Genomic DNA, 13790 nt, shown 5'->3' with positions numbered 1-13790 from the left:
TACTATGTAGTGTGCTCTTGTATTATATGTGGACAGAGAATTGGGACTCTAGGTACTACTTAGACTAGTCCTTCTAAGTCAGGGTCTCTCATAAGATCCTAATCAAGGTATTGGCCCAGAGCTATAGTCATCTTGATGCTCACCTAGTAGAGAATTCACTTCCAAGTGCTCCTTCATGCCTGTTGGCAAGCTCAGATCCTCGCTGCATGTTGGCCATGTACCTCTCCATAAGGGTACTGACAACATGGTACTTTCCTTTATCATCAGAGCTCAGGAAGAAAACAAATGTGTTAAAGAACACAAAGCAAACCTCCACCTCTTTTGTTATGTATTTGCCAGAAGCAAGTCCCTAGGTCTAACACACTGTAGGGGAAGACACCACTCATAAGAGTTTAAATGCCAGAATCAGAGACCACGGGAAATCATTTTGAAGGTAACCTATTCTGCATGTGCCCACAGATGGGTTAAATTATTAAATGTACTCTTTGTTTAAAAACTATCTTGAACTGTGTGTGGTGGCACACACCTGTAATCCCCGGCCTTTTGAGAAGCTGAGACAGGAAGATCAAAGTTCAAGCCAAGGTGGGACAATTTAGCGAGACCTTGTCTCACAAAAGAGCTGTGGATATGTCTTAGTGCAAAGGACCTGGGTTAAATTCCCAGTGCAAAAAAAAAAAAAAAAAATTTTATAGTTTCATATCAATTACCTAATTTTTTCCTAGCAACAATAAAATGAAATAGGTATTACTGAACCCAATTTTATTAATAAAGATTACATAGTAAATACGTTCTAAAACTTGGACCCAGTGTAAGTCTTTTGATTTTAAGCCCTGTGTTATCATTTGGCTGTCACTGCTGCATTGCATTTAAAGCCATTCACTCATTTACTCATTTTTAAATTTTGAAGTTGCCTAGGCTAGGCACAAACTTGCATTCCTCCTGCCTCAGCCTCTAGAGAACTGGGATTACAAAAAGACCTGTTAAATTCCCAAGGCAAAAAAAAAAAAAAAGATTTTATAGTTTCATATCAATTACCTAATTTTTTCCTAGCAACAATAAAATGAAATAGGTATTACTGAACCCAATTTTATTAATAAAGATTACATAGTAAATACGTTCTAAAACTTGGACCCAGTGTAAGTCTTTTGATTTTAAGCCCTGTGTTATCATTTGGCTGTCACTGCTGCATTGCATTTAAAGCCATTCACTCATTTACTCATTTTTAAATCAATTACCTAATTTTTTCCTAGCAACAATAAAATGAAATAGGTATTACTGAACCCAATTTTATTAATAAAGATTACATAGTAAATACGTTCTAAAACTTGGACCCAGTGTAAGTCTTTTGATTTTAAGCCCTGTGTTATCATTTGGCTGTCACTGCTGCATTGCATTTAAAGCCATTCACTCATTTACTCATTTTTAAATTTTGAAGTTGCCTAGGCTAGGCACAAACTTGCATTCCTCCTGCCTCAGCCTCTAGAGAACTGGGATTACATGCACGTGCCATTATACCCATTTTGGAGAGATTTTTGTACTTAGATCTAGAGGTAGAGAGAGAGGGAGAGAGCCAGGTATCCTGTTTTAGACTCTCATCTGTATTACACCATTTAGGACTAAAAACATTGCAGCAAGTCTTACAGAGTTAGTTTAGTATCATTTTAAGGTCTGCAACAGTTGTAGCAGTGATATGCCTCTGGGCTAACAAATGCTATTAACCTAAAACTGTATTTAAAAAGTAAATATTTGCTGGGTGGAGAGATGAACAAAATAAAAAGGCAAAACTGGTCTAGTGGCGTTTTTCTTCCAGGGCTTCTCCCAAAGCTATGCATTCGCATGATGGTGAGGACAGAGAGAACTCACAGGGACAGCTGGGCCACCTATTCATATTCATTAAAATATGCTCCTTCCTCCTTTCATTGATGCAACAGCATCATCTGTTTGGGGTGGGTGGATAGTCTAAAGTTATCTTTATCTAGTTCTCAGTTGAACCGTCTTGCTTTTGTTTTGATACATGAAGTTTCAACTTGCACCCAGTACCTCTTAGGGCTGAGATTTAAAAAAAAAAAAAAAGGAAGGTGCTAGCATAAGCAGATAATGACTCTGTTCTATACTAGGTTCAAAACTGAGCAGGAAGTGTGAAGACAGAGGTCATGAGCTATGATAGTAATGGTAATTAGTGCAGTAGTCATACTCTTCCTCAAAGAGATGAAGTTTTATCTTACAGGCATTTTGTTACCTTCTCAATATCTTTATAGTATGGTTAGTAAGAGTACAGAAAACTCTCTTTTGATATGGATGATTCATATAATCATCTATGTACAAGATCCTAAGTAACGTTCCTCCCAACAATGAATAAGTGGATTTGGCAAAGTCGAGGATGCCAGGTTAATATACAGAAACTGTATTTGTTGAAATGAGTATGAAGAAGTTATAGTTTTAATTTAATATTGATTACAGGAATTTCTTACAAATAAGAACTTGGGGGCCCAGGGTTTAGCTCAGTGGTGCTGTCACCTGCCTCGCAAGCACAAAGACCCAAATTCAATCCTCAGTACAAAAAAAAAAAAAAAAAGAAGAACTTTGGTATTAAGGGATGAAACATAAGATAATTTCCTCCTGCATCATAAAGGAAAAAGCTGTCTTTCATACACACAAACATGCAGTGTAGTTTATTTCCTTTCCTGTATAATCTGAGAATTGTGCTTTTTTAAAGCAGCTTGCTAATCTCTTTAAGTAGCTGTTAATATAAGCATTCCATAGTTTTCATTAACCATGAATTCCAGCCCTTCTTTTTTAAAGCTCAGTTCCACAACTATATTTGAGAGTTGTCTCATCAGCACCCTTTTAGCCTGGCTGGTGAAGCAGCCAACGTACCGTAAACCCTATGTGGGGTGGTATGGATGAGAGTCTGAGACTTTAATTATATGTCATTTGATTCACAACACTCAATTCCAGGAAGGAAGAAATGACTCTGTTGTTATAAAAGACATATTATGTGAGTATCACTCATTGTAAACCCAAAATGATACTGTATTATAGCGAAGACGACAATGAGAACTGATTCTGAAAATGTGACCTGTCTGAGAAACTGAATAATAGTGAAAGTTATCAAAATGGAAAGAAGTGTTAATGTGAAATCCAGCCTTCTCAGAAATACTCTTTCCTGGCCTGTTTGGTTTTGCTTTTGTTGCTTGTCATGCATGAATGAAAGTGCTATACTCTCAGGGGAGCAGGAAAGCCTCTGTGTCAGTTGTTTATTTCCTTAATCCCTCCTCCTTTGTGATTTTTGATGTCAGATCTAAAATGGAAAGCCTGTAAATATAATGATTATCACATGGATAATCACCTGCATTAGGAACCGCCCTGCTTCTCTATTCTAACCCTAGCTGTTCTCCACATGTCACATCCACTCTGCGGTGGGATTTTAACCTGACTGCTTCATTAGATTTGTGAAACTCGGTACGAGGCGCCCTGGGGCAGCACAGATGGGGACTTGCTTGTTTTCTTTTCTCACTTTTCCTGCGATGGCACACTACAAAGTCCTTTTCAATTTATCGTGATCAGTCCGCTTGGAATTAACCCTGGTATTTAGAACCTGCCTTCCTCTTCTGCGCACCCTCTCTGCCCATTCTTTCTTCCCTGTTCCCTGACATAATGCCTTTTCTTCCTGTCGCTTCATTGCAGTGAATCTGAGAACTAAAATTGTGCTTAAAATTCTTACTGGGTCAAACTGTTCCCCTGTTATTTTGTTTGTTTTGCTGAGGGAGAAAAATAAATGTTGTTCCATCATTGTAGCTACAAACACCTTCAGATCAGAGGTTAGCTGTGAGAACGTCTGCAGTCATGTGAGCCAGCTGCCTCCTCTAATGGAGTGACTTGGGGCACCAGCCCAAGATCAAAGGGAGGTGGGAGGAAGTCAGAAGATAAGATCATTTTAAGCCACAGAACAAGTGCTTAGCTTTTTACTGATAGGGCACAGCTCAGCAAACCTGTGTGAGGGGGCACTAAGATAGAAAATAGACTTGACTTTTCTTAACTGTGTCCTTCCTCAGCCAGAAATATGTCAGTGCTTGGAATTATTTACACATGTGAAAATGTTCTGGGGCCTGGTTTCCTTACAAAATGATTATCTGACATTTAATGTAGCTTGCATTTAGTTCTACTATACCCTGCCAGATTATAGTTAATATTTTAGGACTATATGAACAAAATTAGATACTAAAAAACAATTTAATCTCAATATGTGGGTTTTTGGTCTTTATCTCTTACTGTGATTTTTGTCCTACAGATTCATCTTAACTGTCTATAGTCCTCGCAGTTTCTTTCCTGGCTCTAATGAAGCTCCGTATAAATAAGTAGTTCTAGCAGGCCTTTGCAGTTGTCTTTTTATATAGGAATTAGTTTGGTTAATTATGACAACTTGGAAGACACTACACTGATACCTTTTGAACCTTTCCCTTGATATCCTAGCCAGCAAATGTTATTGACTATGTGATGTACAAAGTTCTGTTTTAAGTAAATTGTCAAGAAGCTAACCTTGCTTGTTAAGATCATAACTCGGCTTTTTTTTTTTTCCTGGTCTCTAGCTGAGGCTAACTTGGTCAGCCTTATGTTTCTTTAGTGCATAGCCTGAGGAATTGTCCTTTCAGCTTATCACTTTCTGTTAACTTCAGTGTTGAGCAGTAGTCAGGCATTTTGACCTTTCCAAACCTTCAAAATGATTCTCTAAGTCTGGAGGTTAGACCATAAGTGCACACACATGTATTTCTTCATCAGTGTTTTCCACAATGTGTAGGTAGTCCCCAAATTTGTGTTGGAGACACTGACTGTACTTTCTGCCTTACATGGTTTGGTGCAGCCGTCGTTTTAGTTGAGTTGGATCTGCTCACTACTTGGGCTCAAATCCCATCCTTCTATTAATATCTCTTGGCAAAGATAATTTGGGAGGAATGTAAGTTAAGATGTAGAGGCTCTTGACAGTTGTCTGCAATTTTTTTCACTTTCAAGAGAGAAGAAGAGTTGAAAAGTACTATTGCTTCCATTTTCTATCAGTCCTAAAATTAAAATATATGTACAAGCCTGATAATAAGAGGAAAGAAATTTGATTACACCGATTTTTTTTTTTCTGGTCGTTTGATAACCTGTTAGGAATGCGTTGGGTATATAATAGTGTTCATCAGATTGTGTGCTTAAGATATTTAAAATCTAGAAGAACTTATATATTACAGTTGCTTAGCCATTTCTAAAAAGTTCAACTTTTGTTATGCTGTCACTTTATAAAAAGGAAAATTGGGGGTTTAGGGACTTCATTGTGAAATTTTTCAAACACACAAAACAGTAGAGATACTGAACCCACGTGTGCCATGTACATATTTAGATCCCATAGTTAATATTTAGCCAGTTTTGCCTCACTTCATTTTTTAACAGAGTTTTCCATAGTAACTTATGTAGTTCATGGCATTTTATCCCTAAATATGTTAGGGTACATCTCTGGAAATTAAAGGCATTTTCCTTATCAAATTGGTAATTCCTAATATCATTTAATTTCCATTTTTATTATTTTCCCTCAAAAATGTTTTTTATAGCTGGTTTGTTTAAAACAGGACCCAGTTAAGGTTCATATGTGGCTCTTGGTCATTGACATTCTCTCATTATATCATTGATGTTGACTTGTTAATGGAACTGAGCTAGTTACCCTATATATGGCTGCACCTTAGAGATTTGACCATTGCGTTCTCTGTGTATTCTTTTTCCCCCATCTTCTGTGTTTCTTGGTGATTGCAGGTTATTGGACTAAAGTGTCTTTTTTTCTCCTTTCTCAGTTACTGGGGGGTTGAACCAAAGACCTTGCACATGCTAACCATGTGCTATACTCCTATCCCCTGCTTTTTGTTTTTATTTTGAGACAGGGTCTGAAAAGGTTGCCTAGGCTGGACTTGAACTTGCAGTCCTCTTAGACTCCCAGTTAGCTGGGATTGTAAGTAGGTACTACTACACCTGCTTTGGACTAAAGTTTTGATTAATTCATGTTAAATTTTTTCTGTCAGAATACTGTGTAAGTGATACTGTGAACGTCATACTGCATCATAAAAGAAGGCAGAGACTCCTTGGTGATCCTGCTGTTATCGATGATAAGTGATGGGACCCATCCCAGGGCTACAGTGATGACAACTCGATCTTTCCATTGTGCAGTGATACTTTGCTTCTTGTGACTAGCATATAATGTGTGCAAAGACCCAGTTCCCTCCCCATCATCCTCTCACCCAGTGAATTTAACATCCATTAATGATCCTTGTCTATATAAATTTGGTCATCAGAAATGTAAAACGGTGATTATTTTTGTAAATCTATACATTCATTAGCAAATACACTTCTCTATAGACAAGCTTTCTGAAAAGTATTGTTTTAATTAAAAATATAACCACAAGCAAGTTCCTTAGGTATCAAATAATTGTCTTTCTTTGGCGAGGTCAGAACACCTGAACTTACTGTGGCAGTTACAGTAAAAACATGCACTACGTCTTCTTTATTCCAACTTGTGAAGTGTGTTGACATTATGCTGCCTTTTTTTTTAATGCCAAGAGGGAAAAAAAAGAAATCTTTTTGGTATAAGAATAAAACTGAACTCTGTGGGTATATTGAGATAATTGTGTAAAAAGAAGACTGTTTGAATGAGTTTCAAAATGGATTATTTCTTCATTACCTAGCACTTTGTAATTAACTGTTCTTTTTTATTTTTTTTTTTTCAGGAAGCTGCCACTTTTGCTAGAGAGCAAGGCTTTGAGGTGAGTTAACCCACAATTGCACACTAAACAGATTCTAAAGGTTTTTTCTAGCTGATAATGAAGTTCTTTTGGACAGTGATTGATGTGCTATTATACTCTCAGAGCCTCGCAGCAGTTGCCATGGAAACTTGGCAGTCGTCATGGTTTCTTTGTTCTGCCAGCACAGTGTTATGACGCACTCTGCTAGGTCTGCACCCAACATCGCCTACAGATGTTATTTATTGAATTTTGAAAAGCCTCTTGGGAAGCCAAGAGGTTGGGCACGGTTTCAAGCTGCCTCTGCAGATATGGGGCCTGTCAGTTTGTTCAGTTAAAAAGCTACCTCATTAGCTGCATTACATTTCATAAGGATTCACTGGTAAAGCAGTGGTGGAGCAAGACTAGATGGTGAAATATAATGTCGCTTAAATAATTTCAGCGCTATCACATGTAGATTATCATTATGCAAATTAATTTCCAAAGGGTTGTACTTAACAATTGTTAGGAACTGATTAATTTAAATCCTGCTCATATGAACTTCCTGTTTGGATCTTTTTTTTCTTCTTCTTCTTCTCTACCTCTTTCTCCCACTTGCTCTTTTTTTTTTTATAATATTATATACATATACATTTTCTGAAACAAAAAATTGATATTTGGCTTTAATTTCCAGGTCTTGATTCTGTTTTCTTGATAGAGACATTATCATGTCATGATTTAACACGCCATGTGGTTGTTGTTGGCAAAATTAAGATAACAGTCAAGACCATGTTTTTATCTCTGTAATATCCATCTTCCAATTGATTGTTATAAAACACCAACTTCAATATGAACCCAGGTTAATTGACAGAGAATTAACTGAGCTTGTGAATCTTTTATGAGTATATTTATTGAGCCAGAACTATGCAGAATACTTTGTCCTGTATAGTAACTTGAAATACTATGTGACAGTAATTTTTTTAAATTTAATTTGACTAGAGCTGGAATATAGGAACTTTCCTTATTTGCATACTCGGGATTGTCTACAATCTACAGAAGCTGTGACTATTTATTGGATAATACTAGCTATATTACTTTGAGCCCCTTAAGGAAAAGATATGAATTTGTGATCAAATTATTATTTAAATATAATAAAGGCATTTTCATTACCGAGCAACAAAGAAATACATATATATTTTACCCATGTCATAGGACTTGATAAGCTAAAAACTAAAGCTTCTTCACTGGAAGTCAGTGAGCATGTGCTATAAGTATTCTCTCAAGATCTTATGAAAGAACTATTTCGGTATAGAAAAGCCTCACACTCGGTTTTGAGGAACTATAGTTTCTTAAGTGTTTGCCTTTTTTTAAATATTCTAGGGAATATTGAGTTTAATTAGTTTATATAGAAAAATAACTCACTAGATTTGGGGTTTGTTTGTATTTTATCTTATTTAAGTTTTACTTTGTAACTTGCCAAACTGGCAGTTGATACACAGGATAAAATATAACCAGAGGAGTGTTCAATTTAAAAATCCAGGCCAGGGATTTAGCTCAGCGGTTCGGTGGCCTGCCTTGCAAACTCAAAGATGCGAGTTCAATCCCTGGTACCAAAAAAAAAAAAAAAAGAAGAAGAAGAAGAGTTTAAAAATCCAAATATTTTGCTCATAAGAATATTAGCCAGGTGTCATGGTACATGCCTGTGATCTCAGCACTTCAGAGGATGAGCCAAGAGAATCACTTTAAGTTCAAGGCAGTCTATATAATGAATTCAAGGTCAGCCTTAACTCCATAACAAGATCCCATCTCAAAAATATGTGTGTGTGTGTGTGTGTGTGTCCTAAGTGTATTTGAAGTTATACTGCTGTTGTTTTAACATTGAAAATTAAAACTCTGTTGAGATACCAAAATTGTCCACAGATAAAAGCTTACAGAACATAAGTTTGCATATCATCTATTTACTATGGTATCATAAAAATGTAGTTTGTATCTATAAAATAACCAGTTTTGCAGGTATACAGGAATACACCATGTGTCAGAATAAATGCCTTTAGTCCTAGAGTACCTTACATAATAATTTTTAAAAATAATTTAGTAAGCCTAATTCACACTTTTATTTCTTCCTTAAGTACCTTTCTCAGATTATGCCTGGTTTACTTAGCAATAAAGTGTTTTTTCTATTTTCCACTCACTATTAACCTTCCCATTAGTTCTTATTTACTGGTTTCAGAATTGTTTATTCTTGCCATAAATCTGCCATAATTGAGTATAGCATATAAGCAAAGTGATTATGATTATAATCACATACCTTATTACCTCCTGACATAGCAAAACTACTCTGTCAGTGATGTTGACAGTGATATGTTGGATTGGATAAAGCACATAGTGCCTTGATTTATCCCTTTATGGATTCCCAAAAACATTACAAGCAGTGCAGAATATGTATGTGCCGTAAGTAGAATGGCCTCAAGTACGCATTGTTAATAAAATACAATCCATGTATGAAGCACTATCTAGAGAAATTCAGTGATTTTATAATGTCATCAAAGTTTCCATAGTTCATGAGATGGAAATAAGGTATGGGTTTCAAATTTAGTATCCTTAAGGAGTAAAACAAGAATACATCACTTTATCAGTTTTCTGTCTAGGGAAGTATATTAATTGTCTCAAGTCTAATGTGACAAAATTAGACAAAAATCTCCATTTTATATCTCCTGACTTTAATATTGTCTCCAAATTTGAAGCAAGACTAAGAAAAGAGAATGAAAAGATTAAAGGAAAGTATTTTCTTGCTTCCCTCCAGCACCACTCTCCTCCCTTCATTTTGTTTTAAATCCCAATCAGTTCGCAAAAGCCATTGAATGTTGCCACTAGTGATCTGTCTGCTGACAGACCAGTCCAGTGCTTCTAAAAATAACCAGTGTTTATTCATCAAGAAATGTCCTCATTGGCATTGTTTATGATATTCTGGTTAGCACCTCTGCAAATTTTAGATAATCTTTATTTTTTTTAAAAAAATCTTTTAAAAAAATTTTAAATAATAAAAAAATCTTTAATCTTTAAAATAAATTGGATAATTTTCAGTGAGAAGCAGCAGTTTAGGAGGGCACTGGAGAAGGAGATAAAAACTGGAGCAGGGCAGAGCACAAAGCAGAAGAGAGAGAATATATATATATATGATGGAAAATTGCACAGTGCCTGATTTAAATGACAGGCCTGCTAAGAATTTAAAATGACAATTCTTGGGGTAAAAAAGTTTCACAAGGCCTTTTATTATTCTAGAAAATCAGTTCAGACTACAGCGTGTTTTTAAGTATACCTTATCTATGGGCCAAGGATTTAGCTCAGTGGTTCCACCACCTGCCTCGCCAAGCTCAAGGATCTGAGTTCGATCCCTGGTACCAAAAATAATAATAAATAAATAAATATACCTTATCTTGAGCTGGACCAATTAAAGGTTTGTATTTTTAGAACCAAAATAAAAATAAGATATTTAAAAGCATGTTTCATTACGAAGACTTTTTAAAACTATTGCAAATTGATTTAAATTAAATAAAGTGAAGGAAATAACTCCAAAGCCTAAATATAGATATTCATTGTCTCTCCAACAGAGAACATGTCAAATGATGAAGGGAATTCATACTCTCTATTGGAGCATTTAGTTATCATTATTCCAAGCAAGAAATTTAAATATTCCTTTAGGTCTGTAAGATATAATACTTCTGTTCATAGAGGAAACAAAGCAATCATTTTCCCTTTTCCTGCATCTCCCACAGCTCTGACTCTTCAGAAGACCCCAGACTGTAGTTTTTGGGGGGCCAAAAAGGACCTTATGCTATCCAATAAAGTATCTACTAGCTACATGTGGCTGTTTAATTAAGATTACTGAAAATTAAATAAAATGTGAAGTTCAAAGTCAAGACATGGTGGCACATTTTGTGGTCCTAGCTAGTCTGGAAAATAAGGCAGGAGGATCACAGGAGTTTGATACCAGCCTTGGCAACATGGTAAGACTCCATCTCAAAAAATAAATAAATAAGTAAAATTCAGTTCCTAAGGTGACCTAGGCAAATTTCTAGCATTCTGAGGCCTCAATGGATAATGACTACTTTATTGGACAATGTGGGTACAGAGTATACTCATCATCCCAGAAAGTCCCATTTATCAACAATGGAAAGTCTACATAGAGTATTCAGAAAACAGATAGATATCCAAAGAATTCTAAGGTGGTTCTAAGGTTCCTTCATTCTTTACAAATATAAAGGTTACCATAAATGATCATTCAGAGTTTTCGAAAATAAGACACTAAGTCAGGTCCTGCTGACCAAAAATGTATGCTGTTGCCTTCATAGGTGACTGTGTCCCAAATGAGGACAATTTAAAAATAGATGAAGCTGCTGCCTCCTACCTCACAAATGCAAGGTCCTGAGTTTGGTCCCAAGTACCAATAAATAAATAAATAGATGAAGCGATTAATAGATAAGAGAATCTTCTGGTTTTTATTTAATCATTTATTACAGTTATTTACTGAGCACTTAATATATGCTTAACACACTCCACTAGACCCTAAAAAACAAGATAGAAATGACCAGAGAGTGTGTTGTGAAAGAGAATATGAGAAGCATTCCTATTTTAGAGATGATGGTCATGAAATGACTCTGTAGGGACATGAGGTCTGAAAAATAATTATAATATCTAGCTATGACATAAAAAAGCCAAACAAACAATCAGAGGGAACAAGAACGCAAAGCCCTCCACACAAGAAAGCATCATGTACTCTGAACTCCAGGAACTTACAGAAGGCCTGTGTGACTGGGTTGGAGGGAGGGAGGAGGACAGAACCATGGGCTGGTGACTGACACATCCTGTGAGCACCACGACCATTGTAAGAGCTTCTCTTTGGAAAACAAAAAATGGTGCAGTGTGGTGAACACCACACTGGATTTCTACAGAAATAGGTAGTTTGTAACAGGATTATTGAATCTTTGTATCATCAGCTTATTAAAAATGGAATGAAGGGGCTGGGGATTTGGCTCAGTGGTTCTGCTGCCTGCCTCGCAAGTGCAAGGACCCGAGTTCGATCTCCAGTACAAAAAAAAAAAATGGAATGAAGAGAATACACTCTTTAATTTGGAAGACAATGCTAAATTGAAGGTATGTGTCACTAGTGACAAGAAAAGCACAATTTTACATGTATAAAATGCTTTTGAGTTGATATGTTTCCCAACATATCATGAAAATTTTTTATATTCACACAAACCTTGAGCAGTAGGCTGTTACCATATCAGTTCAACAGATAATAAATGGGCTCTGACTTACACACACTCATAGCCAACCGATGCTGGTGGCAGAGCAGAGGTCCGCTCCCCAAGTCTGGTGCCCATTAGTATACGCTTCCCCTAACATATTGGACGAGATCAGACTTCCAAATGACCTTGGAAAGTGAAAAATGTCTTGACTCTCAAATTAGGAAAAAAATAGCAAACTTGAAAAAGATCAGGAATGGCCTATAATGTGGTGTATAATGATTTAGGATGATCATTCTATAATTTTGCTTTGATATAGCAAGAGGCATGTTGCCAGAATTCCTGGTGGCAATGCAGTCAATCTGTGTATGGCATGGAGAGTCATGTGGTTGAGAGGACTGAGGTCTCCATGGTCAGATTTGGGCATGCTGATCCTGGCTCCGTGACTTATATTCGGGGCGTTAAGCAAATTATTTAACCTTATAACTCAAGTTTCTTCACCTATAAAATGGGATATAGTAATAGAATCTACTTCCTAGAGTAATAAATACTTTTACATGCTAAGCATGGCTCTTCATTTCTTCTTCTATAACGTAGAGATGATTGTAGCATCTACTGTCTAGAGAAGTTAGGGTTTAATGACAACATTAGAGCTTTCTGAAGACTCATAGTTCAGATGTATCAGCTTTCTTCTCCCTCTTTTCAGCTTTCTCCTTTCTTATCAGATCTTATAATTGAGCTCTCAGTATTCAAAACTTGCTGCTCACCAGGTGTGGTGTACACCTTTAATCCCAGAATTTGGGAGGCTGAGGCAGGAGGACCGCCATGAGTTCAAGACCAGCCTGGGATACATAGTGAGTTTAAGGCCAGCCTGAACTACATAGTGAGACCCTGTCTCAAAGGGGGGAAAAAAAAACTTGATGCTCTTTCTAGAAACTTTAAGGTAACACAGGCAATTGACAGTTTAGGGAGTATTAAAATGAGAGTCCTTAAGAAGAAAGAAATTTAATATTTATTAAAATTTTAGTGTGTCCTAAGTACTACATTAAGCTCTTTCTCTTCCCTTATCCTTTTCTATCCTCAAAACAATTTTTAGCTTTTTATCTAAAATAACTTTAGCCTTAGAAAAATTGCCAAAATAATATAAACTTCCTACATGCCCTTCACCCATCTTCCCTTAATGTTAATATCTCATATAACCAAAGTATAATGACCCAAACCAGAAAATTAACATCAATATAATGCCAAAATGTGAACTACAGGCTTTGTTCTGATTTTGTCACTCTTCTCTCTAATTTCCTTGTTCTGTTCCAGAATCTGCCTAACCCCAGATCGCACACTGAATTTGTGTGTCATGTCACTTCCCCTGTGTGACACTCTCACTCTTTCCTGTTGTTCATGACTCTGATAGTTTTGAAGGATCCTGGTCAGCCCATTCTGTAGAACACCCCTCAAGTTCAGTTTCTCTGGTGTTTTCTCATAATTCATGTGAAGTTACGCATTTTTGTTGGAAATCCCCTCAAATGCATTATATGAGGGGTGTTAGCAATGTCACAGTGCCTTCCTGATGGCAATGTTAAACTTGATCACTGAGTTGAGGCGTTTTCTGGGTTATCCTTTTAGAAGTGAAGGCTTTCTTATGGTGATTAATAAATATTTTGGAGGCAATTCTATTTTGTCTACTAATTTTAGCATCACTAAAGTGATTGCTGGTTAAGATGATGTCTATCAATTTTCTCCACTCTAGCATTTTCTTTTGTAGTGAATAGGTTTTTTTTTTTTTTTTTTTTTTTTTTTTTTT

The 13790-nt window shown here is 36.3% G+C and overlaps 1 protein-coding gene across 1 annotated transcript in view; it reads left to right on the top strand.

Moving 5' to 3' along the window:
- The window catches only part of Adk (adenosine kinase), a 449321-nt gene that overhangs the window by 347837 nt on the left and 87694 nt on the right, over positions 1-13790 (top strand). The window contains exon 8 of the mRNA XM_033766515.1: positions 6753-6788. Coding sequence (XP_033622406.1) covers positions 6753-6788 — 36 coding nt within the window. The remainder of the gene's footprint in view (positions 1-6752; positions 6789-13790) is intronic.

Source organism: Fukomys damarensis, unplaced genomic scaffold, assembly GCF_012274545.1.
Source record: "Fukomys damarensis isolate Sample0158 unplaced genomic scaffold, DMR_v1.0_HiC HiC_scaffold_20, whole genome shotgun sequence".
NCBI lineage: Eukaryota > Metazoa > Chordata > Mammalia > Rodentia > Bathyergidae > Fukomys > Fukomys damarensis.
This window is presented reverse-complemented; position numbering and strand designations above follow the sequence as displayed.